The sequence below is a fragment of the Vicugna pacos genome, chromosome 21 (assembly GCF_048564905.1).
Source record: "Vicugna pacos chromosome 21, VicPac4, whole genome shotgun sequence".
In the NCBI taxonomy this organism is placed as follows: Eukaryota; Metazoa; Chordata; class Mammalia; order Artiodactyla; family Camelidae; genus Vicugna; species Vicugna pacos.
The window spans coordinates 15,313,324-15,341,044 of record NC_133007.1 but is presented as its reverse complement, the minus strand read 5'-3'; the positions used below and the strand labels follow the sequence as shown (position 1 = coordinate 15,341,044).

The following is a 27,721-nucleotide window of genomic DNA, read 5'->3' as shown; positions in this document are numbered from 1 at the left end:
TCCGTTTCGTTGACAGATGACCCGGAAGTTCAAGCTAATACGCGCCTGGGGTCGAAATAGTTTCTCTTTTATTTTTTGGAAAGGGTTTAACCAGTTTTCACTTCCTGAAGTCTTACACCATATGTTCTATGTTATTTGAGTTTAAATGAAGCACAAGTGTGATTACCCTTTTCTTTGGGAAAAATATTCCGGAAAGGAAACCCTGAGTAATCGGAAGTGATTAGTAGTGAACCAGACGTTTGATGTCACCAAGGCCTGGGCGGATCGGTTTCGGAGTGTGAGAGGAGTGTGCGGGGAAGTTCACCCAGGGATACTAAGCCGAAGAACCTGTAAAGTGAGGCCCCCTGCGATAGGAAGAGTAGGAATCTGAGAGGTAAGTCGACGAACGGGCTTGTGCAACTAAGTGGGGATTTTGGACAGGCACAGAGGTCTGGGTTGAGGTTTGGTGTTAAGTAGCTTTGGATTTAGGGAAAGGTTGGTTGTTGTTCCAGGCAGGCTTGTTCAGACAGGGACGGAACGTCATTGTTCTTTCCAAGGGTATTTGCAGACCTGTTTTCAGAACATTAGGAGGAGGGTTTGTGACTTTTGAGGAAGGTAGTTATGGAAGACGCTGTGCCGAGTAATATTCAGTAGTCAGGAGTGATCGTTTTTGTGTAGAAACCGGTTGTTATCTGGTGTCCAGTTCATCATATTCATAAATCACTGCCATAGTGTCACCCTCGTTCTCATGTGCTCCGCTGAACCTTAATCTATCCTGTAAGGCCATGTATACATTTCTAAAAGCATATACTTTGCCATTTTATTTTTATTACCCAGATCTGCTAATTACGTTATCATGAATTTTTTGTCGTGTGTTAAACATCTAAACAGAAGCTCCTCTCTGATATATATATATATATATATATATAGAACAAAATAGTGTAGTAATGTCTCCAGAGAATGTAATTACTTTTAAATTCCTCCTGTCATATCAATGATACAAAAACCCCTACAGTATCTACAGTGTTATTGCTGAGCTACAATTAAGAACACACATCTGATAATTTAGAGTGTACTGGTGATCATTTAGAGTATACAGTGAAATAGAAATTTCAAAGTAAACCACCCCTAATTTTTTTTTTTTTGAGACATTTGGTAGCCATATAATATCACCTGTGGAAAAGGGCTATGAGGGGCACTCGCTAAATGCAGGTTTACTGAATGCAGGAGGAAGTAGAATATCAGAGTATTTCAATTACAGGGACTTAGTGAATGTGTTTATATGGTATTGTTTAAATTCTTTCATTTTATACATTTTTAGGTTTTTTCAGTAGAAGTCTTGGGGTGCATTTTCAGTTGTTAAAAAAGGATGGCTACTCTTGAAAGTTTAGAAGCCAAAGGTAAGTGTTCTTCTTTTGATGATAATTGTTTTAAAAATGTGAAATTTATGACAATAGGATGAAGAAATGTTTAAGTCAGGTAACCAAATCTCACAGAGCCCGTGGGAATCATTTCTGTTTCAGATCTTTTCATGTTTGTTTTTTAATGCAATGGTTACATCTCAGTACTTCAGATATACAATTGAGTATTAACATTATTTGGTAGTATATATTACATTACTACCACTGTTAAACATTTAGTGTAAAAGGAATGTTCTACAGCCATGTTCTCTATCCACCAGGAGATTTAGATTTAAATAAATAAGAATATACATTTTTAAAGATTTAAGTAGATGGACAAACAACTAGCAAGTTTAAAAGACATTTTCTTATTGCATTGATTTGTTACGGCTACTATAACAAAGTACCACAAACTGATGACTTAAACAATAGAAATTTATTGTCTCGCAGTTTTAGAGCCTAGAAGTCCCTCTGCAGGCACTAGGGAAGGATCTGTTCCAGGCCTCTCTCCTAGTTTCTGGTGGTTTGCTGGCAATTTTTGGTACTCCTTGGCATAGACACATCACCTTGATCTCTGCCTTTTTGTTCACATGGCATTCTGCCTGTGTGTATATGTCTCTGTGTCCAAACTTCTCCTTTTTATAAAGACATCAGTCATATTGAATTAGGGGCACACACTACTCCAGTATAATCTCATCTTAACTGATTACATCTGCAAAGACTCTTTCCAAATAAGGTCACATTCTGAGGTATGGAGAATTAGGACTTCAACATATGAATACTTGGGGCTGAACTCAATTCAGCTTATAACACTTGCTATCCACATTATTTACTTTATAGTTCTGCGTTGCTTAGCATTTGTATAACATTTCATACTGTTGATCATTCCCACCTTTTGAAATACTTTCCTTGATTTCCATGACTTCACTCTTATTTTCCACCTACTCTGTGGCCCTTCATTGTCCAGTGCAGCCACATGCATGGGCTATTTGAGTTTAAATTAATAATTTTAAAAATTAAAAATTCAGTTTCTCAGTTACACTAGCCACATGTGACTAGTGGCAATTGTATTAGAAAGTACACATATAGAACATTCCCATCATTGCAGAAAGTTCTACTGGACACCCCTGTTCTGGCTATAGTTTCTTTTTCATCTTCCTCTTCTTCTGGTTTGTCTTTTTAAAATCAGTTTTTTTCAGCCCTAGTTTTCTTCTGTCAGGGCTGAGGTAATTACCTGTAAGAATGACTGCCAAATCTATTTATAACTCACATCTCTTCCTTTGTGATTCATATCCTTAAAGGCTACTGCATTCTTCACTTACACATAGGTAACAGTCTTAGTATGTCCCAAAATGAGCTCCTCCTGATTCAGGTTATTCTTGGGTGGAGTGAGTTCTTGGGCAGTGAGAGATGGGAAACTATTTCGTAGAAGCCAGTTTTGCAGCAAGCCAATCTCCAACAGCAAACTCTTTAAAGGGAGTTTAAATGTTTTTAGGAAGCAAGGAAGCAAAGATCAGAGTCACTGGGAGGCTTTTTATGAAGTATTAGAATAAGCAAATCAGAAACTGAAATGAAGGTAATAAACTTGGGATTAATGGGAAGTAAGAGCAATTAAATGGTAACTAATATGAAAGTAATTAGCATGGTGCTTGGCAAAAAGCAAAAACAAAATATGACAATATCATTAGTAATTAAAAGTTATTGCAAGACCTCAGTGAAATTAAACTTTTTTATTATTATTTGTTGTTACCTGTTTGTAATGAGTTATAAAGCACTTTCACATACATTATTTCATTTGATCTTAATTTTACAAAGGTAGCTAATTCAGCTATTAGTCCTAATCCTACTTAATATGTTAAGTGTTGTCAGTGAAGAAGAGTTACTCCTATTGCATCGCCTGAGAAAAGGTGCACTTACCATGCTTGACATTTGTCAGTTGCCTGCATTTCCTGTAACTGCCTCAGAAGAGAAACAAGATTGGCTTAATGGGGATGGAACGTCCTCTCAGCAGACATCTGAGCAGTACTGTCATCATGAGAGGGATGTGTCCTTGCTGCTAGGGCTGTTTCTGAAAGGGAAACATGCAATAAATAGGAACAACTAGAAAATTAGAATTTGAATCCAAAAATTTTCTTGGGAGCAAGGTTGAAATTAGAAGTAAGGAGATTAAAGTCAGTTAGTGAAAGTAGACCAGTGAGGAATGTCTGAGATGTTTAAATATTTATAATTCCATAAAATAGTCTGGGGACTAATAAGTATTAGGTGAAAAAGAATTCCATTGGCAGATAAATTTGGGAAATGCTGGGTCAAAGAAGAGATTATACTACAGGACTTCTCAGATCCTTTAATGTACTAATGTACACTGCAACTCCAAAGAGATTCAGTATGCATTACTGCCCACACTTATTTGACCATGCAACTCTTTATTTGTGGAGCCTGTGGCAAAAGGAATGTTTGGATTCCAAGTCAGTAAACGTGGGCCTAATCTAAAGTCCAATGTCTATAATATGTTTTTCTAATTTAATGGTAACTAAACTTTGTTAAGTGATATTGGTGACATTTAAAAGAATATTGATCTAAAATTACTGAGTGATGATTTCTAATTTATTTAACTGTATTATAGCTGAATCTGAACACATTCTGAAAAGTATGTTAGATTATAACTGAGTTAGGAATTAATGATGTAGTGTAGAGGAAAAAAAAATAAAGCAGTTTTTAAATGAGTTATTATTGGTTGTTAAAATGAGACCTTCTAGGTAGTGTGTTTTTCTTTTTGTTTTTTCTTTTTGAAGGGGGAAGGAATTAGGTTTATTCATTTACTTATTTTTTTTAGAGAAGGTCCTGGGGATTGAACCTGGGACCTCGTGCATGCTAAGCATGCGCTCTACCACTTGAGCTATACCCTCCCTGCTAGTGTATTAATTTTAACATTGATAAACGTCAGTGGGCACTTCTTGTCTGCACCAAGCACCGTTTCATAGTTGATGATACAAAGATTAGGAGTCAGTCCCTACCCTGACGAGCTCTCAACAGTTTAGTCCATGAGAGAAACAAATTACTTTAAAATACTCTTATATTTGCATTATTCTCAAAGCACTGAAGGATAAGGGGAGAGTAAGGTTAAGTGATTTCGCCAAAGTCACACAATGCGTGGCAGTAGGAACTGAAGTTTTTGACTCAGAGTCTGGTGTTCTTTGTACTACACCATCCTGCTGACTTTGAGTATGTCTTCACAGATTTACAGTTTTATGAAAAAAGGAGAAATGTTTATTTAATAAAAGACTATAAAATGATATTCTTTTTGCCTCAGTATTCTAGAGCAAAGTTGGTAATTTGTGGCTCCTGGGCCTCCTGAGAATATTTGCAGTTTGGTAATAGGGAACACTAACTTTGAATCCCACTTAAGCCAAGTGTTATCCCAAATAAAAAAGAACTCTATTCTCATTATTAGACCTATATTACCAAGAGAAAAAGAAAAGAAAAATTTTACTCATTATTATTATACTTTGAATTTTATCTTTAAAATTTTATTTTTTCTCTCTATATATACATGCCTATGTAGTACCCTGAATTTCACCTCATGATCTACGAAGCCTAAAATGTTTATTGTCTGGCCCTTTGTGGAAAAAGTTTGCCAACCTCTGCTGTAGAATGTTATTTGGTCTCCCCCTGCATTTCACCAGTTTGGGGGGAAGACAGTAAGAATGAGCCATAAACCTTCCATGTTTTAATTCTTTGATAAGTGATCCCAGGTGGAACTTAATGTTGGTAATAACTGAAGAATTGTTTTGTTGGCTCCCTTCAAAGAGTGGAGAAGAATAGGCCTTGATGTTTTGCTTTACTCAGCCATCGCTCATAATTATGGAGCTGGTACCGTAGATTGTTGTCTTCCCACTTGGCAGAAGGTAATCGCTCATGAATGTGCCCTGGATTGTGCCTAGTGCGTATGTAATAAAGGTTTCTATGTGTGTCACAGGGAAAACAGAATTACGAAAGTAAGTTACTAGGGGAGGACATGTAAAGCTCTGACTCCCACGTGCCCCCTTGCCCATGCACTCTAGCCAGAAGCATAGCTGTTACAGAGAGGGAGCTGCCATGCGGTGATGGTACCACTTTGGTACCATAAATGATGAGTAAGTAGAACAGTTTCAGTAAAGTGAAGAGTAAAGTGAGGTTGAACCAAGTGGGTTGAATTTCTCAACTGGAATTTTATGACATATTTTGTTTAAAAAGAGATTTTTGTTAAATACCCATTAATGTTTCTTTGCCTTTTAAATTTAATGTTAAGCATTTTGTGGTTTGTTCTTCAATCTCCATTACCTAAAATTCCAACTCAGAAATGCTATGACTTGCCTAGAAATTGTATTTAACCCTAACAAAATGTCACACCTGCTTCTTGTTTCTTCAGCTTCAGTGGGCTTGAATGATATAGCTCCAATATGTCTTTTTGTTGTGTTTTTTTAATTATTAATTTGTAATTAGTTTATGATGCCACATTACATCTTAAATGGCAGAGTGCCTTAGTGATAAAATTAAATTTGCGTTAGAGTTAGACAAACTTAAAACCAGATTTTAAGAGCAAGGGAATAGGCCTTCATTTTTAGAACAGTTCAGTGGAAATTTTCCTTCGAGGTGCTAATGTGCTACAGCGTGAACTGAGATATCAAACCCTTTATTTCACTTTGTGAAGTGTTCCTCTGTTCGTCTTTTTGAAAGTAGAGTCAGTCCTAAAGCCCAAAGTATGTCTTAGTTAAGGTACTTAATACAGAAATGACAAAATATTTTATTCCATTGTAACATGTTAGTTAGATAGAGCACGTTAAGTGTACCTCAGATGTCTTTCTACGTCCTGTCTAACTGACATAACTCAGGACCCCCAGTGCATTGCTGCATACCTAGGAAAAACTTCCCAAAAAATCTCTTAAATGAAAAAATAGTTGTAAAGTCTGGTGATACAACTTTGTAAGACTCTAGCATAAGAGAATAAAAGTCAGAATTATATTTTATGACATTAATTAAGCTTTCTTTCTCCCCTTAAGATCCTAAGTTGATTAGAGTTTTTTTTTTTTTAAGAATAGTAGTAAAAGCAGTAGGAGCTAGCATTTAATGAGTGCTGACTATGCCAGACACCATTCTGAACACTTCACATGTATTCTTATTTACTTTTCAGTTTTGCATTAGATCATGGGAATGGAGCATGCAAAAAAAAATAAAACTAAGTAAAGGCATAAGTAATAGACCTACATTGACAGAGTTATTTTGTGGGGCAGTTTGACAATGCAGATCTTCACCTGGCACATTAATTCTGTTCTTGGGAATTTATTCAAAAGAAGTAATTCAAAAGTTGAAGGAAAACCTGTAGGCATAAAATACTCACTAAAGCATTTTTATAATGAAAAATTGGAAAGAGTCTTAATAGCCAACAGTAGAATAATAATTTATTAAATAGTGCTATATTAACTTGAAGGAATAATGCAGTCATAAAATGAAAACTATGAAGACTAGCAAACTGTAAAAATAAATTAAGCTTACAAAGTTAATTATAAGTATTTAAAATATTGAAGAAATTTGAAGTAATGGAAAGTTATTTTAGAGTTATGAGGATATAGGTAATTTTTTCTTACTATCTTTTAATAATGTTTTTAAAAATATTGATAGAAACCAGAAGATATGTGACTGTGTATGAAGATAACCTGTTCTAGTCTGTAGTTTCTGTATGTATATAACAAAGTTTGGAAGAGGAAAAATAAACTCATTAAAAAGGAGAAACCTAATAAATAAACCTAAGAAGAGTATTCTTGATAGGTATTTTCCTTGCTGTAAAACATCTTGACAGGTAATTTTTCATAGCTTTGTTGTTGTTGTTAACATTATCCTGAGCAAGCTTACCATTTCTTAAAGTTCTTTGCTGGAGAATTCCATTTCTAGGGCCAGGATCCAGAAAGCAAGGTGACAGGAGTCTGTGTTTGAATTTAGAATGTTTATATATTATGTAATCTCTCTTTTAATATGGCTTTGTATTTAAGAAATTCTTAAGAAAGTTTTAGTTTTAATAAGACTTTATTATTGCCCTAATCAAACTGATTGTTCTAACTGCATGAGTTATGGTAAAACAGGGCTAATCTATAATTAGCACTACTTAATTAATAATTATAATACTTAATTGAGCAGAACATGGTACTGATATCTAATAGTAACTGAGACTAAAGACATACTTTGGCATTTTTTTTAAAACTAGGGATCTGTTTTCTGCCTTTACCGTAAAAGATATAATTTATAATAATCAATACAGATATACACACATATATGTATATATGAATATGTGGTTTGGCTAGATAATAATGAATTCACTAAAGCCTGATCAGTTGCCCATGATTATTCTTAAGTAACACTTTTGTAGAAATCAAATTTCTATAGAAATATTTTTCTACCCCTCACTGCACACTTATTATGTATTACCCAGTGATACATGTTACTCTGTTACATGTATGTCCTCTCTCCTCAAATTAAATAGTAAATTTCTGTGCATAGAGGTCCCCATTACCTCACACAATGTCTCACCAGTATTAGGCACCAAGCAGCATGTTTGCTGCCTGTGAAACTCAGAAGTTTATCGTTATCACATCGTTATATGTGCTCATCCCATCCACCTCCCCTTGTTCTCATGCATTAATTGTTCACCAGATAGAGAATCCTGGGTGCAAGGCACTTTACTAAGAATATAGTGGTAAGCAAGAGACACACAGTCCCTACCCTCATGGAACTTATATCCTAGTAGAAGACACAGACAGGATATAATTAATTACACTGAAAAAAAAATGCCTATTTACCATTTTGATAAATAGTAAAAAGAGAAATGCAGGGTCTTTGCTGTAGGAGTATATAAACAAGGAACCTAGCCTAATCATGGAAGATGAGAGAAAGGCCTCCCTTAGGAAAGGTTGAACTGAGATTTGAAGTATGAGTAGGGGGGAGGGAGTTAGCAAGAATATTCCAAGAAGAAGTGTCTTCAGAGGAAGTGGAAGGTTTTGCTGCCATTGAGACATTAAAAGAAAACAAGTAAGGCTGGAAGTGAGGGAGTATCTGAGGGAGTGAATGGCGTTAAGTTGAGACCCCGGAGATAAGCAGGGGGCCAGATCACCGAGGGCCACATAGGCCATGGTAAGGATCTTAGTCTTTGTCCTGACAGTGATGGGAAGCCACTCAAGGGTTTGAAGCAGCACAGATCTGCATTTGTTTAAGGTCACTGTGACTGTTATATAAATTCTGTGGGCTTTTGCAGACTGATAAAATAGGGTCGTTGGCAGAGACAGTAAGTTCAGTTGATGGGACAGTAGTTCTGGTTTGTGGAAGGCCTCCCAGACCCATTAACAGCTTAGCTCTGGATTCAGATTTGGACTCAAATCCCAGTTTGACACTGATGATTTGGACAAGCTCTTTAACCTTTCACAGCCTCTGCTTCTGTCTACAAAATGGGTGCTGTTGTGCTTACCTCTTGAGGCTTGTAAAAATTAAATGATACTGATGCATCTTGAAGGACTTAGAAGAGTCCTTGGCACATAGTAAATAGAATAAAAGCTAATTATTATTACTATTCATAGGCTTTGGCCTCCATTTGCTCAAATGTATGCTGGACTTGTAAAATAGCAAGGCCTCTAACTTGTAGCTCATAGGGGTATTTCTGGATGGACTAATTTTGGAACTCCATGTAGGTTAGGTGTCATCTCAGCCTCCTTCCCAAGGTTTGCAGCATCTCCAGTTCTAGCATATCCTCTATTCTTTCTAAGCTCTAAACCACTCATTTTCTTGAGTCACTTAGTGAAGTTAGCCCTTTCTTGGAGAAAGGTGACTCAGTGAGGTTCTTCTTACACCACTCAATTTGAGGTAAGGTAAAATAGGAGAAAAGAAACAAGTATTTCTGTTATTTGGCTGGAGCAATGGTAGTATAGTGATGAGCATAGCTGCCTTCCAAAGGTTCTCTGAACTCAGGATGGCAAGATAGCTTTGGTTTATATGAAGGAAAATGATTCATTTTATATTTATAGCTTATATTTATTTTTATATTTAACTAACATTATTGAGGGTCCACAGTGTGCCAGGAGCTTGATTTATTACATTCTTTCTTACCACACCCTGTAGCATAGTTGTTACCATCTCCATTTTGCAGATTAGGAATTAGAGATTCATGGAGGGTTATTTACCTAGGATTATATTAGGAGGTAGAAGCTGGAACCAAATACCGTATATCCAAACCCCTTGCATTTTCTACCAAGAGAGAAACCATTTACTAAATTTGAACTTGTAAGACTTTGTTCAGGTTTTGTTAACACATGATTATTTTGTTAATTTTTACTCTACATTTTTTCCTTTTTTTCCTTTTTTTTTTTTTTTTTTAGTGGCAGTAATTCTGAATGTGAGTAAAGCAGGCCTTGGCATTTTCCTGGCATTTCTTTTCAGCCAGTAGTGTATGTTTTGTTTCCCTTTTTATAGTCCTCCTTACTTCAACTCCAATCCGAGGAGCGGGAGATGGAATGGAAACTGAGGAGCCACCTAAATCCATTGAAGTTACCTCTGGAATCCAGCCTATAAAGCATCACATCCTTCAGAGTCCACGGAAGAAAGCAGTTCCATCAGAGAGCCCAGGAGTTCTTCAGCTAGGGAAGATTCTCGCTGAGAAAGCAGTGGAAGTCGAAGCTGTAAGAATATTAGTTCCCAAAGCCGCTATAATCCATGACATTCCCAACAAAAACGCAAAGGTGAAGTCTCTGGGACATCATAAAGGAGAATTCCTCGGCCAGTTGGAGGGAGCCGTAGAACCCAGAAAGGAACTTTCCGAGGTAAAGAATGTACTGGAAAAGCTTAAGAACTCTGAAAGGAGGTTACTACAGGACAAAGAAGGTCTTTCAAACCAGCTCAGAGTACAGTCCGAGGTAAGAACAGCCTTAATAGCTTTAATGAGTACTGCTCTTTACACTTGGGCCTTCTACGCCTGCATATTGGAAAACTGTATTTCCTCTTGGAATGTCATTTCTTACAGCTTGTTATTTATCTAAAAAGCTTCCTCTTAAATTTCTCATTCATAGTGCCTCTAATAGAACTAGTTTATGTTGGGAACTTAAACTCTAAACCTGGTTGAAAATGAAGTATGAGGTACTTTGGATAAGAACACCTATAAGGTGTAAAGGAGGTGACAGTTACGAACTTGCAGACCAGAGATGCCTGACCACGTCAGACTAGCTAGTAATCCTTGCTATAAGGATCATAAATTCCAAGTATTTCTGCCTATGTGTAGATAATACTCGGAATAAAGAGAATGGTGGTAAATGTATCTGTATATTCACTGTAAGTGGAAAACTATTTATAGTGCTTGATTCTGTTTCTTTAGTCTTTAGATCTTAGTCAACATAGCCTTACCACCCTCCACTTTGTTTCTCTGTTAGATTATACATCTTTTTACTAGATGTTAGCCTTTGTGACACCATGATTAATGATTCTTACCCAAATATGTTTCTAATGTATTTAATAATATATTATAATATATTTTTAAATAACTAATTTCAAATTAACGAAAATAGTACATATTTACTTAGAACATTTTAGAAAATACAGCAAAAATAATGAAAATAGTATCACGTATAATTGTACCATCCTACTATAAATACATAATTATACATATTGAGTCCATTTTTGCCTTATAACTTTTTTTAGTTATTAATATTTTGCCAGGTCACAGACTATTCTATTAAAATATCATTAGTAGCAAAAGTGTTCTTCAGTGGCCTCGCCAATACCTTTTATTGGACATTTATGTTTTAACTTTTTACATTAAGAACATGCTTATAGACATCCTGAATTACTTCCTTAGCTTCAATTCTTAAAAGTAAAAATCCTAGAGCACAAAGACATGAATTCTTAAACATTGAAAATGATTTAAAAATATATAAAACATTCTGTCATATTTTTTAGCAAAATTTATTGGTTTAGTTTTCTAATTTTTTGCCGTTAAGTGTTGCCTAGAGCAGTTTGTAATTTTATGGTAATTATTTGTACTCTTATAAAAAGAGGCTCAGTTTATATCCACAGGGACTACAGATTGATAAGTATATATAGAGATAGAGATAGATGTGGCCTGTATATATTATGAAACTTAAATATTTAATATCACTTTTTTATATACACTTTTAGTAATGGAGGTCCAAATTACAGGAAACACAGTTTCTCTTTTGTTTACTTTGCTACATTAAAGTCACTGACATTACTTTGAGCTTGTTGTATTGGTCATGTTTTCTTCTAGGTCAACCGTGAATTAAAAAAGCTGCTGGTGGCTTCGGTTGGGGATGATCTTCAGTATCACTTTGAACGTCTATCCCGTGAGAAAAATCAACTTATTTTAGAAAATGAAACCCTAGGTCGAAACATAGCTCAACTTTCTGAACAGTTAGAACGCATGTCAATACAGTGCGACGTGTGGCGAAGTAAATTCCTCGCGAGCAGGTATTTTCTTCTTTAAATAGTATTTCATTTCCTAGTTTTTGCTCTATCAGATCTTTGAACCATAATGCAGGAAAATAGATTGGAGTGTGAAAATGTCTTACTCAGATTGTCAAAGTACCTCATGTATTATTTAAGATGCGGACTCTCCCTTCTCTGGATGGTCCCAGCGTCTCCTTAAATGGAAAAGTGATAGCATAAAGATCCTCTCTCATTCCAGAATTCTGAGTTATTCTTTCTTCTATAGTGGAAATCACTCCTACTACAATATTTAAGACCAAAGCAAAACTGTAAATTCAGATATCTAATAAATACTAAAATATTTAAAAAAAAATTTTTTCCCCACCTTCTATCTGGAGAACTCAAATATCATTGCCACTCCATAAAATAATATTATTTGTCCTTCATGCTCTGTTCTCATAGCTCACTTAGCTACGTCATAGAGCTTCCTAACCTTTTCTCTCCATGCACAGATAGAAAATGCTAACATCTGTACAGCGTACTGGATGAGGCTACTTTCCAACGGGGGAGAACCCCAGGGCCCTAGTCCAGGCCCAGGGACATACTGGTAGTTGGGAAGCTCTCATATATTATGAGTCTTTGTTTATTTACCTCCTCCCTCCAATGTTAAGTTACTGGAGAATAGGATCTGGGTGTTATCCACCTATGTATTTCCAGTGCTTTGCCAAGTGCTTCTCATGTAATAGTTTAATAACTATTGATTTAAATTTAATCATTTGGAGATTTCTCACAAAACACCAAAGGTTTATAGGCTATACCTTAAGAACCACTGATTGTAATGAATAAATTTTTAGGGAATCATTTCTTCATGTCTTAATATCTGTGATACTATCTAGTAATTTATTACCCTCTTGAAATAATTTGTTTCTAATTGTGCTAATATAGGATGCTATTTGGAGAAATTCACTGTTTATTGACTTAGAATAACTGTTTATTCTCATTGAACAGTTTGAGGCAAATCATGCACATATTGTACAGATTACTTTTTTTTATTTAACATTCACATCAATGCTGATAGTAACATTCTAAGGGCAATAATAATTAAACCCAACTTCACTGATATTTTAGTTGATTTAATCTTCCAGTATCTAAATTATTTTCATTTTAAGGAATTCAATGGCTACTTTGGTCAGAGTCTTTAATTTTAGTTTTAAGATTTTTGGTTGATAAAAAATACTTGAAAATTTTGCTTCAGTTTCATCAATAGAGAGAATTGGTTAAATAAATTTTGGTACATCCAATCAGAAGAAAACATGAAGCTGTTTATTTTTTTTAAAAGCTCTCTGTGTGCTAATACGAAAAAGTCACCGAGATAAATTATTAGGTGAAAAAAGCAAACTATAGGAAAGTCTCTATTAAATAATCCCTTTTTTGTAAATAAAATGAATATATTTTAACACATACTTTAATGTTGTTGTACACATATATTATTTTTTTCTAGAAAAATGTATTGGATACTTTATTGATTACTGATTATAAAAGGAGGGGGATCCTGGATAAGAGGAAAAACTTAGTTTTCCTTTTATAAAAGCTTCCTATATTACTTTAATATTTTTCTAAGGACAAAGAGGTAATTGAATGGTAGAAAATAATAATTTTTAGTTTTCTATACAATTTTCTGTGTTTAAAAATATTTAATTAATGTCATTTTTTCCAAAATTTGATTAATCTAGAGTAAACTTAAAGCACGTTCCAAAGGCTTTATATAAGAAAGTTAATTGTCATTTTGTAAACAAATATTTTAATTGAGTCCCTTTAATGAGTTCTAAGCTCATAAACTTTTTATTTTATTTTAATTTTTTGCATGTATCTTTCTGAACTCATGTTTTTGGTTTTTTATTATTTATTTTTAAACTTTTTTTTTAATTGAGTTATAGTCATTTTACAATGTTGTGTCAAATTCTAGTGTAGAGCACAATTTTTCAATTATACATGAACATATATATATATTCATTGTCACATTTTTTTTCACTGTGAGCTACCATAAGACCTTGTATATATTTCCCTGTGCTATACAGGATAATCTTGTTTATCTATTCTACAGTTTGAAATCCCAGTCTGTCCCTTCCTACCCTCCACCCCCTTGGCAACCACAAGTTTGTATTCTATGTTTGTGAGTCTGTTTTTGATTTGTATTTATTTATTCATTCATTCATTCATTTATTTATTAGATTCCACATATGAGCGATCTCATATGGTACTTTTCTTTCTCTTTCTGGCTTACTTCATTTAGAATGACATTCTCCAGGAACATCCATGTTGCTGTAAATGGCGTTATGTTGTTGGTTTTTATGGCTGAATAGTATTCCATTGTATAAATATACCACATCTTCTTTATTCAGTCATCTGCTGATGGACATTTAGGCTGTTTCTATGTCTTGGCTATTGTAAATAATGCTGCTATGAACACTGGGGTGCAGGTGTCATCCTGAAGTAGGGTTCCTTCTGGATATATGCCCAGGAGCAGGATTCCTGGGTCATATGGTAAGTCTATTCCTAGTCTTTTGAAGAATCTCCATACTGTTTTCTACAGTGGCTTCACCAAACTGCATTCCCATCATCAGTGTAGGAGGGTTCCCTTTTCTCCACAGCCTCTCCAGCATTTGTCATTTGTGGACTTTTGAATGATGGCCATTCTGACTGGTGTGAGGTGATACCTCATTGTAGTTTTGATTTGCATTTCTTTGATAATTAGTGATATTGAGCACTTTTTCGTATGCCTATTGATCATTTGTATGTCTTCGTTGGAGAATTGCTTGTTTAGGTCTTCTGCCCACTTTTGGATTGGGTTGTTTGTTTTTTTCTTATTAAGTCATATGTAAGCTCATAAAAATTTTAAATGGTTTTTAGTGAAGATTTAAAAACTGAGAAATCATTTGACAACATTAAATCTTTTTTGTGAGTTTTCAAAAAATGAGTCACAAAGGTAGTATGTTAACTTCTTTACATTTCAGAGAATTTATAAGTAAGATTTTAATCTTTTCTAGGGTTATGGCAGATGAGTTAACCAACTCGAGAGCGGTTTTACAGCGTCAAAACCGTGATGCACAGAGTGCCATACAGGATCTCCTGAGTGAACGGGAACAGTTTCGTCAGGAAATGCTATCTACCCAGAAGTATGGCACTTGTTTACATTCTGAACTCTTCTACTTTCTCCTGCAATATTTGTTATTGAGATAGCTCTTTAGTATTTATACATTTAATAACTTATGGAGCACATACTTTGAGTAGCATTTTAAGATAGATGCCCAAGGGAAGGAGGAAGACTAAGAAAACAGAAGGCTTGCCCCTTATATTCTTAACTGGGGAGAGAACTAGTTATATCTGTAATAGAAGAAACCTCTGGATTTAAAAGTAGGTTTTGGTTGTACTTGTAGCAGTATAATCAGGGGAAAAATAGATACACATGACGAGCATCATGGATGAGGAGAAGCATACACTACAGATTCCATAGACATAGAAAGGTATTAATGGGATATTATAAATGACTCTGTGCCAGTCAATTCAACAACTCAATTGGACAAACTCCTTAAAAGACACAAACTACCAAAGAGTATTAAAGAACAGATAACCTATTAAAACAATTGAATTTATAGTTAAAGACCTCCTAAGAAGGGAAACTCCAGCCTACATGGATCCACTGGTAGATACTAACAAACATCTAAGGAAAAAATAAAACCAAATTTACACAAACTTGTTTTAGAAAATAAAGAAGGGAACAATTTCCAACTCATTTTATGAGGCCAGCATCATCTTAATACCAAAACCAGACAGGCATTATAAGAAAATAAGGCCAATATCTCTAATGGAACATAGATGCAAAAATCCTTAACAGAATTTTAGTAAATCAAATCTAAGAATATATAAAAAGGTTTATACATCATGGCCAAGTATGTTTTATCCCAGGAATTAAAAGTTGGTTTATCATTTAAAAATCAACCAATGTAACTCACGAAAAAAAAAATTGATATATACTGTATGATCTCAATAAATGCACAAATCAAATCAGTCATTCTGTAGTATGGGAGGTGGGTATAGCTCAGTGATAGAGTGCATGCTTAGCATGCACGAGGTTCTGGGTTCAACCCTCACTAAAAAAACAAACAAGTTTCTAGTAGTTCTATAATACTGTATGAGTATAGTAGTATACCTATGCTAAAATATGGTAGCCAAAAAAAGTCCTATTTGTTGAGTGATTTCCAGATAACCATAAGATTGATAAGTGCTTTAATCTAAGTTATTTTATCAGACTTACTGACTTATTGAACTGTGAGAGAAAGATAGGGGAGAAAGATACTGTAGGATTTCAGAAACATGTTTCTCATTTATTCAGCATCCTTGCTAATGTTCAGTGTTCACGTGTGTTCTCTGCAGACTGTTAGAAGAGCTCTTAGTCTCCTTGCAGTGGGGAAGAGAACAGACTTACTACCCCAGCGCACAGCCGCACAGCACAGCAGAACTAGCATTAACGAATCACAAGTTGGCAAAAGCAGTAAAGTCTCACCTTCTGGGAAATGTTGGCACTAATGGTCAAAAAAAGATTCCATCAACAGTTGAATTCTGTAGCACCCCAGCAGAAAAAATGGCTGAAACGGTAAAGTATTTCTCTTTCATGATCTGTGGAACTTCTAAGTCCATACTGAACGGTGACATGTAATAATGGAAAGTGCTTGGCATTGGGAGTTAGGAAATATGGGATCAGAACCTGATGCTCATGCTGATGAGCAAGTGATCTTGGAGAAAATTTTTATCTCCTCTGAGCTTTAATTTTCTCAAACATAATTACTCTATTCTTAAAGAGAAAAACTGTAATTGCCTATTTCTTAGCTACAGAATCAGTGATAATCCTTTTCTTGAGCTCATTTTGATATGAAAACCACTAAAAATTTTAAATTTAGTAATAATGAGTAGATAATTGTTTATTTCTCATCTTAGACATTATTTGTTTTTCCCACAGAGATGGGAATGTGCCAAATACTGCAGAATCAATTAATATAGACCTGGGACCCACAGTCCTGGGTGAATTCAGGGTTCATGCATATGACCTGTCAAATACTGTGGACTCACAGCCCTACAACCACACCAAATTCACTTTCATTACACTCGATGTCTGATTCCCATGTCCCCATTATAGGACTTGTCATTAACCAGAACTTTTCTACTTTTAAAGTCTTCAGCTCACATCTCTCTCTCCATGATCTGTGATCTCAACTTTTCTTCCCAGCTCTAATTCTTTAATTCTGAATACCCGTGTTCCTTGATCACATCGTAATTTTTATTCCCTTGATCCCTGCATGTTTTCTTCATCTCATCAGCTCACCCTCCTGGCCGCTTTTCCTGCCATAGCTTGCCTAGACTACATTCCTAAGTGCCTTTCTCCCTTATCCTTCTCTCGGTTACCCTGAAAATCCCACTCCTGTGTCACTTCAGCTGCTTACCTTCTTTGTTTCTGTATTCATCCAACTGTTACCCAGATTCAGCAGATGACTTTGGCTTCTAATTTACAGAAGAAAAAGAGGGCAGAGGCAGAAAATTCCTTCAAGGTCCCAGTTGGCATCTAGAAGCTTAGCTGTATGGCAACCAGCCTTCCATTTATTTCTCTCACTAGAGAAGGTTCCGCTCCTCCTCTCCAGCCGCAGCACTCCCTCCAGGCTCAGCAGGCCTCCTACCAACAGTTACTTACCTCTGTTGGCCCCTTCCTCTTGGCTTAAGAACATGCCCAGTGTCTCCCATGTAAACAAGAAGAGTGTTCCCTCTATCCCAAGTTCTCTGTATATGGCCTTATCACCTTCCCTTCACACCAAGGCTCATGAACAAGTTGTCCATACTTATGTCCACTTACATACCATCCATTCCTCACCTCCTGCCATTGCTTATCAGCCAACTTCCAGTTCCACTGTTCTCAAAAAGTACTCTTAGAAAGGTCATGAATGTTTAAATACTTTGTCATGTCTTACTGTATCTAGCATGGCTTCCTTGATACTCCCTTTACTTATGTGACATTAGTCCTTCCTGAACCTCATGCTGCCTCTCTGAACTCTTCACAGACTTTTTTCTCCTTTAAATGGTGATATCCCATAGGAACCTGTTCCCTGTTTTTCAAACTCCCTCAGTTTCTGCAATGTCATACCCTCCCAGCTCTCCCTACCTCTGTGAGCATTCTTTCTCAGTATCTGAGGGGAGGGGGGCATCCTCTTCCTGTGCCTACTCTTGAGTCTTTCCTTACATGACATGCTTTCTACATTCTCTAGGGATTATCCTAACCCCAGAGCTTTATGCATGTGACTTCTTAGCAGTTTCCAATGTAGTATAGTCATTTCTCAGTAGATAGTGGCTGTCATTTTTATTATTGCCTTCATTCCCCTAATCCTGTTGCCTTTACAAATCCTATCAGTTCATTCTAATTTATCCCCTCTCCCAAGTTCAAACACCTGATCTACACACTAGACTTTAGCAACAGCCTCCTCACCAATGTTCCTGCCTTGCTTTTTACCTGCATCCAGGCCATCCTCTCCTGGCCAGAGAGTTTTTATATATAGCTACAACTGAATAACTATGCTGTACACCAGAAATGAACACAACATTGTAAATCAACTATACTTCAGTTTAAAAAAAAAAAAAAACAATTTCATCATCTCGGTACTCCTGTTCAGAGGGCTCCCAGTCTCCATTATTGAATCTGAATTATTTCATGTTGTTCAGAAGGCTTCTCATAATCTTTATTCCATCTCCCCTTCTCTGAGATCTTTTCCCAGGTGTCCCCGCCCGCTGCACTTCATGTGCCAGCGGTGTTAACCACTCTCATTCGATGGGTACACCACTGTATCTCATGTCTCTGTACACACTCCCAGCATCTCTCTCCTGGCCCAACCACTATACTGCCTTTAAGAATCAGCCTTCCCTGAATCCCACAAGCAAACCTAGATGCTCCTTCCTGCAGGTTTCCATTGCACTTTGTACATATATCTAGTATAGATCTTTATTGTGTTAAGTTGCAATTGGATTCCCCATGTCTCTCCCAAACTGTAAGCTCCTTAAGGGTGCGCACTGTGTCTTATGTTTCCTTGAGGTCTGGCATAAACCTTTGTACACAGTAGGTGCTCAGCTACTTACTGAATGAATCAGTTCTTAAAACTAAACTCATCATCTTCATTTAAAACCCTGTTTCTCCTTTTCTATTCTTTTTGTTGGGAAATTACATGGCTGCCTACTCAGTTTCAGGCAGTAGCATTTGGTATAATTACTCCTGATTCCCTGAAACACTCTCTTCCCTTGGCTTATGTAACGCTACATCCTCTTGGCTCTTCTCTTTTCTCTGACCATTGTGTTTCACTGTACAATGCTGGGTAGCCTCAGGACTTGGTCTAGATCCCCTTCTTCTCCCAATCTTCTATCCACCATATATTGTCTCACTGAACAAAACTGACAGACAGTCCTATTTCCTTAGTGTCTCTTGGACCTTTCAGCCACATTGCTTCAAGGTGACCATTTTTTAGCTAGATTATTGCAGTAAACTCACTTTCTCTGTTTCCCTATGTCTGCTTTCATGCCCACCCCTTCCCTCATCCATCAGTTGTGTATAGAGCCATCTCTCTGAAAGGCATCCTGCCTAAAATCCTTCCATCTCACCTTCAGGCTAAAATCTAAGTTTTCTATCTATGCTGGTATCTCAGTCTCCTTTCACTGTATTCCTTTGGCATTTTGCTTCTCTCTCTAAGGGCATGTAACGTAATAACATATATAGAATACTGGGATACTTTTCTTATTTCCCCTTCCAAATTTAAATGCAACTTTAAGATAAGCATTTGATCTTTGTTTGTCCTCTAGCACCTAACCAAGTTTCCATAAAATTGGAAGCATCTCAGAAACTAAATTGAAAATAGCAGTAATCCAGTAGAAAAATAGAGGTCCTGAAATGGAAAGGTGCCTCTTAAATGATGCCAGGACATTCTTAAATTAACTGTGGCTCTTTGGGTACATTGGTGACTTAGAAAGAAAAAAACCTGCTGGACAGAATGAATGCTGGGGAAACAGGCATCTCCACCCATTTCTAAAAGCTCTTTTGAATAAGACTTACTTAGAAAGAGAGAAAGCTCTTCCCCCACTGCTTTTCCCAGTTCCTTTCCAATTGCAGTGCCCATCTCCTTCACAACATAACCGATCCTCCTCGTATAATGATGGTTGGGAGAATATGAACATGAGAAACAGGAATTATAAGCCAGACATGTTATCCTGGCCCTTAATCAGGGAATTTTTTCAAACCAAGAGTTCCTCCTGTTGTGGGTCTCAGTAAAGGAATAACGGGAAAAGTCAGAGCAGAAGAATTCAGAGTATGGTTTCCATGAATCCAGAAATAAAAACACGATTGTTAGCATAAAATAACTGCATATAAATTAGGAGAAATGAAAAGGCATTGATTTTACAAGTAAATGATTAAAAACTTTGAAATAATATTTCAGTAGACAAATGAAGGAAGAATCCCCGTTCTAAGCAGTTCAGTGAAGGACTAACGGAGGAAGGTAGTGGGTACTTTCCAGTTAAGGATAAAAGTCAACATCATGTAAGGTAGAATTGATATAACCTTATTTTCTTCTATGTTTTCATATATCTTCATCAGTTTCCATAAACATTAATTTCATTTTTAAAAATAGTAACCTAGGTAATAAAGTAACTAGACATCACTGTTACATTTAGAGCTTTTTGAGAAAAGGCATTAAGTTCTCTAATCAATCAAATTCATCAAATGTTATTTTTTATCATAGTTACACATTAATGAAATAGAACTTACTGGTATTTATACGTCAATAAAACTAAGTCCCTATCACACACATCTGACATTACCTCTTATTTTCCTTAGGTTCTACGTATTTTGGATCCAGTTACGTGTACAGAAAGCTCACCTGATAATCCATTTTCTGAGTCTTCACCAACCACCTTACTTGCTACAAAGAAAAATATTGGACGATTTCATCCCTATACTAGATACGAAAATGTAACTTTCAATTGCTGCAATCACTGCCAGGGAGAACTTATTGCCCTTTAACATTCAACGTGTTGGAAGCACACTACAGGCACTTGCTTGTTACCCAAGAGTCATTATTATTTGGGAGCTGGGGTTCTTTTAATGCTAAAAGGATTATCACTTTCTATTTAAATAATATATATCCCTATAGATATTTCATGTACTGGACTCCAGATTACCCTTTCTTAATAAACATCTCAGGGTAAGAAAAGAATGAAACTGCACAGATATATTTAAAGTAGAGAATACTTTCCAGGCATTACATGATGGTTTTCCTAAAGGACTAAAAGAAAAAGATTGTATACCTTTCTTTTAGGCCCTAATGTATTGTTTCTCTTGCTATCCATTTTACATGGGCAGACTTAGTTTGTACTCCACAGCAAAGACTGGCAGACTGCAGCCTGAGTCACATGCAGCCATGCCCATTCATTTGCTGTTGTCTAAGGTTGTTTTTTTTGTGCTACAGCAGCAGAACTGAGTACACACAGCAGGCTCTGTGGGGCCAGCAAAGCCTAAAATATTTATTGTCTGGCCCTTTACAGAAGAAGGTTTCTGACCCTCTCTCTAAAGTAAAAGTTGCTGGCAAGGGTTGGGGAAGGAGTGAGGGAGGAGTCCTTTCCCTTTTTGGTGATTTTGTGCCAGGGCTACAAAAGAGGCTTATGGAAATACTATGGTGAGGGGACTATTTTAAAAATAAGTGCTATGTGTTAGGAAAATTTAAAGTATTTTAGAGCCACATTAACAAATGTTTGAGCAAAACATGTTCTTATGTTGGTTTTCGCAGGGGATTCCGTATTTTCAATGGATGCCACTTGATATGTAGAAGAAACATTTTAACTATTGAGCTCATTTTGGCAAATACAACACAACAGGAATATCCAATTTGATACTTAGGAAATAGGGTGGAGAAAGTAGGACCTTCCTAAAACTTGTACAGACTCAAAACTGCAATTCAGTTTTTACTATGTAATATATATTATTATTTATTTATGCTGGGTTATCATAAAATATCCTTTTATTGGCCTTTAAAAATGTCCACAAAATGTTTATGCCAAATTACTATAATTAGCTGCAGAAGTACTTCTCAGAAAAGAAATTCTTAAAAGACAAATCTGGTCAGATAACAATTTTAGTATCAACTTAATGATATTTTATTTGGTCTGATTCATCTGAGTTATAGTTTGAAGTGGCAATAAAATTCTCTACCTTCTTCAGTTTGAATATTGATTTTTTTCCCCCCAGAATGATGTGGTTTAGTTCAAGTCTTCATCCAGCTTATACCATTTACAACTGATTCTTCAGCCTTTCCTTTAGGTTTACCTAGTATAAAAATTGGAAAATAACATAGAGAAAAATCTTTATAACATTGAATTTGGCAGTGATTTCTTGGATATGACACCAGAAGTACAGGCAACAAAAGAAAAAAATAAACTTCATGAAAAATATAACCTCTGCAAAGCAAAATAAACAACAGAATGAAAAGGCATCCTACAGAATAGGGGAAGATATTTGCTAATCAGGTATCTATTAAGAGTCTCATATCCAGAATAAAGAAGTACAACCCAACATCCAAAATACAACCCAACTGAAAAATGGGCAAAGGAATAGACATTTCTCCTAAAAAGATATACAGATGGCAAGTAAGTACATCAAAAGATGCTCAGCATCATTAATCACTAGGGAAATGCAAAATGACATTACTTCACATCCATTAGAATGGCTGTTATCAATAAAGCAAAATAACAAGTGTTGGCACAGATGTGGAAAAATTGGGACCCTTGTTCATTACTGGTGGGAATGTAAAATGGTGCAGCCACTATTGAGAACAGTATGGAAGTTCCTCAAAAAACACAGAATTACTTTATGATCCAGCAATTCCACTTCTAGGTAGATAGCCAAAAGAACTGAAAGCAGGGACTTAGATGTGTATTTGTATACTAATGTTCATAGCATTATTCACAATAGCCAAAGGTAGAAGTAACACGTGTACTTTGATCGATGTGTAGAAAAGCAAAATGTGGTAGTATATACATGCAACAGAATATTATTCAGCCTTAAGAAAGAATAAAATTTTCATATATTCTACAGCATAGATGAACTTTTAAAACACTACACTGAGATAAATCAGAAACAAAAGAACAAATAGTGTATGATTCCACTTAATCAAGTACCTGAAATAATCAAATTCACAGAGGCAGAAAGTAGAACAGTAGTTTTGTGGGGTTAAAGGAAGGCAGAATGGAGAGGTTTTGTTTATTAGGTAGAATTTCAGTTTGAGATACTGAAAAATTCTGGAAATGGATAATGGTGATGGTTGCACAACATATAAATTCTACATTTAAAAAATAGTCAAAATGATCAATCTCACATATATTTTACTAACTTAAAAACAGAAACAAGAAGTTATACCTACACTCTTATAACCCAAACTAATGGCACACTTCTGTAACTGTTGATTTGAGAGTGTCAATAGTAATAATAAAGATAACAGTTAACTGAACAAAAGAGAGAGGAAGAGACAATGACTTCATATCAATAACCAAACAACACCCCTCAAGGAATTAGAAAAAGAATAGCAAACCCAAAGCAAGCAGAAGGAAAACAACAGAAATTAGAGTGATGATAAGGTAGAGATTAGAAAACCAAAAGAGAATTGAGGAAACCAAAAGCTGGTTCTTTGGAAAAAATCCACAAAATTGACAAACCTGTAACCAGACTGACCAAGCAAAAACAAAAATGCAAATAACTAAAATCAGAAATGAGAGTGGGGACTCAAGAAGAAACAGAAAATATGAACAAGCCTACAACAAGTGAAGAGATTAAATCAGTAATCAAAAACCTCCCAACACCAAGAATGAACCCTAATGTGAGCTATGGATGTTGGGTGATAATGATGTGTCAATGCAGGTTCATTGATGGCAACAAATGTTCCGTTTTGGTGAGGGATGCTGATACTAGGGGAGGTTTTAATGAGGGAGGAGGAAATAATATTATGGGAACGCTCTGCACTTTCTGCTCAATTTTGCTGTGAACCTAAAACTGCTCTAAAAAATAAAGTCTATTAAAAAACAAAAAAAAAAATCGCCCAACAAAGAAAAGCCCAGGACCAGGTAGCTTCACTGGTGAATTCTTACCAACTATTTAAAGAATTAATACCAATCCTCCTCAATCCATTTCAAGAAAATAAAGGAGGAGGGGACAGGAAACACTTCCTAACTCACTCTATGAGGCCAGCATTACCCTGATACCAAAGCCAGATAAAGACACCACAAGAAAAGAATACTACAGAAAAAGATCTCTTCATGAATATAGATGAAAAACCCTCACAAAATACTAGCAAACCAAATGCAACTGCATAGTAAAGGACTATGTACCACCAAGTGGTGTCTGTCTCTGGAATGCAAGAAAATCAACTCATGTAATATATCACATTAACAGAACATAAGAGAAAACCCATATTATCACTTCATTTGATGCAGAAAGAGAATTTGATAAAAATCCAACAAACTCTCATGATAAAAACACTCAGAAAAATAGCAATAGAAGAATAGGAATAAGTAGAATAGAGGAATAAGAAAAGAACTTCCTCAAAGTCATCAAGGGCATTTATGGAAAACCCACAGCTAATATCATACTCAACGGTCAAAGACTAAATGCTTTCCTCTAAGATCAAGCACAAGACAAAGATGCCCACTTCCACCACTACCACTCTACATTATCCTAGAAGTTTTAGCCAGAGTAACCAGTCAAGAAAATTAAATAAATAAAAGTCATCCCACTTGGAAAGGAAGAAGTAAAACGGTTCTCTATTCACAGATGATACTATCCTATATATAGAAAATTCCAGAAAATGCACCCAAAAAATTAAGTGCTAATAAATTCAGCAAAGTTGGAGGGTACAACATCAATGCACAAAAATCATCTATGTGTTCTGAGTATACAACCCATAAAAGAAATTACGAAAACAATCCCATTTGCAATAGAATCCAAAAGAATAAATATCTATGAATAAATTTAAACAAGTAAGTGAAAGACTTACACATAAAACTACAAAACACTGAAAAGACATCCTGTGCTTATGGATTGGAAGACAATATTATTAAGATAGCAATATAGTCTAAAGCAATCTACATACAGATTTACTGCCATCCCTATAAAAATTCCAACAGCCTTTTTTTTTTTTTGCAAAATCTGTGTAATGTTTTAGTATCAAATTGGTTCTTACATTAAGGATAAACTTTAAGCAACACAAGACTAGTTATAATGAAATATTAAATTGCCTGGTATATGCTTAAAATGCTCTAAGAAGCTGAGGCAGGTTTGAATAGTTCTCTGTGTCTTCGAATTTAGAGTCAAGTGATTAAGGTACAAATACCCAGTTGATATGAACATTTTCTTTTGAAGCTTTAACAGAAGTCCTGTCTCCACTCTCCTATGGTTGCCTTTGTCCTCCACTCTTTAAATGCTCTTATACGTATCGATACTGTTCCTCCACCTATCAGAGTCCTGGATAGTCTTAAATATTCACAAATGTCTACCAACGTATGTAAGCTTTATAATATAACTGAGAGAAAGGACTTTACAATTATACAGGTCAGAGTCTGTGAGCAAACTGCTCACCTCTATACTTTAGTTTCTTCATCTGCAAAGCAAGACTAATACGGTTGTTATAAGGTTGGATCAAATTATTGATGTAAAAGAGTTATAACAATACCAGGTACATTACAAACTCTCAGTGAGAGCTGGCTAATTTTTTAACATTCCCCAAGTAGTATACATAATTGTTACTATCTCTTTTTTTTAAAAGAACACGTGGAAGTAGGCCTACCCTATTGCTTAGCTTGCCACAGCTACTCAGATTCAAAGTTGACATAAATAGGACTTTGTACAAGGTCTTGAACCAGGCTTGTTTAAGAGGTCATCACTCCGGCCTTATGAAATGTTCTATTGTATTTTTTTAAATGATAATAGGAACTAAGAACAGATATCTGTCCCTTTCTTTTCATTCCAGCTAGAAATGTTAAAATAATTTATAAGTACAGGAATGTAGAGTTCACTTGTTGTTCAGTTTTTTGCATAGAATAAAAAGTGGTATAACACATTACGACACTGTGAGAGAAGAAATTTATTTTCCTCTATTATTAAAAAAATTAGATAAATTCACCATCAACATTACCAAAAGATAAACAGCATTACCATAATTTAGGGTATGACCAAAGCACACAGTCCACAAGAAATGATATCCAAAATTTTAAGGATAGCAGCTTCCAAATGAAGTATTTAATAGATACCTTCAGTTGTAGTGATCAGTAAAACGAAAAGATCTGGCATCTGACATATCACACAGCTGGTGCTGTAACTGTTTAGAACGCTTTGCTTCTAGCCGGAGCTGTCTAGTTCTTTCTTTGACAGCTTGTTGCTCCACTAGTTTTTCTATCCGTTTCCTTCTTAGCCATCTGTAGAAAGAGACATAATCAGATCTGGTGACTATCAACCTGAATACACTCTTCATGCAATAAAATTATTACTAACAGGCAAGGGAAATTAGATTTCTTTATATCGAAATGTTCTGGTCACAATACAAATGATTGAAGTATTAACTTAAAAAATTTTAGGCCTATACCAAATTCACATAAGAAAGCATAGCCACATTTAGAATCAAATGTTTGAAATTAAGTTTGTCTTAAAATGAAACTGCCAACCAAAAAAGCTTTTTAAAGCTATAAACATACTATTTTACATGTGACATAGGTCCTATCCTTTTTCAAAATATGATTTTCTAAGCAAATCAGTATTTGATAGATTCTAAATGACTTATTTTTTGCAACTAGTTATATTCTAAAACATTGCTTAACCAGCATGCAGAATACCGACATGCAGAAATGGTGCCTTGCTCTTCTTGGTGGAGAAATTACAGAGCTCTCGCTTTTCAATGCATAAAATATTTCTTCCTTAAAATGGAAAAATAAGCCTAAGCATTAAAAACATAAAAAAGATAAAGGAAGAGGGGAGGCTATAGCTCAGTGGTAGAGTGCATGCCTAGCATGCACAGCGTCCTGGGTTCAATCCCCAGGACCTCCATTAAAAAGATAAATAAATAAAAACCTAATTACCCCCCCCAAAAAGGTGAAGGAAGAGTTCACATTTAGAAAATGTATGTTTATAAAGCTTTCTTAGGTAAAATAACATCAAAAATAACTGTATACTTAACATCTCTGGTATGAAAGTGTGTATGTGGTGTGTGTACATATATAATTTTTTCAGAAATAAATCTAAACAACTGGATAACTGGTTTAGAATAAAAGAGACTTAAGAACCCTCATAATCCAACTTTACATAATCTTGAATTGGATATTAGTTTGAGCAAATTAACTGTAGTCCTTTAGGAATCAATTGGGAAAAAATGGTTATAGGCTGGGTATTAGATGAGATCATCAATGAAAATAAGCAGATTGGACAACAGTATATACAGTATGATCTCAATTTATATTTTAAAAATTGTAAATATATGTATAGAGAAATATCTAGAAGTTATGCACTAAGATGCTAACAATAGTGATTTGGAGGTGATGCAAACGTGACTTTATTCCCTTCCATTCCCACAATGCACCTTTACTGTGTCTGTTATACTAAAGGGATACATGTATGTCATCTTTTTAAAAGAAAGAAAGGAAGAAAAGAGAAAAACTAAGAAAGAGAAAGATAGTAAGAAAGAAAAGAAAGAAATGAGCTTCAAACAACTGGACACAATGTTCCCTCTTCTCCCAAGTCCTGCTGGCAAAATTATGATGCCAGGTCTGCTTCCTCA

The 27,721-nt window shown here is 35.5% G+C and overlaps 2 protein-coding genes across 8 annotated transcripts in view; one reads left to right on the top strand and one right to left on the bottom strand.

Moving 5' to 3' along the window:
• Positions 1-35: 35 nt before the first annotated feature.
• BLZF1 (basic leucine zipper nuclear factor 1) lies at positions 36-22,123 on the top strand. Of its 2 annotated transcripts, XM_006211095.4 has the most exons (7): positions 36-373; positions 1,301-1,379; positions 9,870-10,309; positions 11,674-11,873; positions 14,879-15,007; positions 16,266-16,485; positions 20,749-22,123. In XM_006211095.4, exons 2-7 carry the CDS (start codon positions 1,349-1,351, stop codon positions 20,932-20,934), a joined length of 1,206 nt encoding a protein of 401 aa, XP_006211157.1. In that variant the 5' UTR covers positions 36-373; positions 1,301-1,348; the 3' UTR covers positions 20,935-22,123. The 2 variants fall into 2 exon arrangements, with proteins under 2 accessions (XP_006211157.1, XP_072802272.1); XM_072946171.1 differs by lacking the exons at positions 36-373; positions 1,301-1,379 and adding an exon at positions 5,382-5,512.
• Positions 22,041-27,721, bottom strand: part of CCDC181 (coiled-coil domain containing 181) — a 28,228-nt gene continuing 22,547 nt past the window's right edge. For 4 of the 6 annotated variants that reach the window (XM_072946169.1, XM_072946170.1, XM_031688739.2 and 1 more), the window contains one exon: positions 26,019-26,369. In XM_072946169.1, coding sequence (XP_072802270.1) covers positions 26,207-26,369 — 163 coding nt within the window. In that variant the 3' untranslated portion in view covers positions 26,019-26,206. Of the gene's footprint in view, positions 22,239-26,018; positions 26,370-27,721 lie in introns of those variants that run through there. The other 2 variants (XM_072946168.1, XM_072946167.1) reach the window with 2 other exon arrangements.

Coding starts and splice junctions, on each gene's coding strand:
- BLZF1 (XM_006211095.4), top strand. CDS start 1,349: ATGGCTACTCTTGAAAGTTTAGAAGCCAAAG. Junction 10,310..11,673: donor AGCTCAGAGTACAGTCCGAG/GTAAGAACAGCC, acceptor GTTTTCTTCTAG/GTCAACCGTGAATTAAAAAA. Junction 15,008..16,265: donor GAAATGCTATCTACCCAGAA/GTATGGCACTTG, acceptor TGTTCTCTGCAG/ACTGTTAGAAGAGCTCTTAG.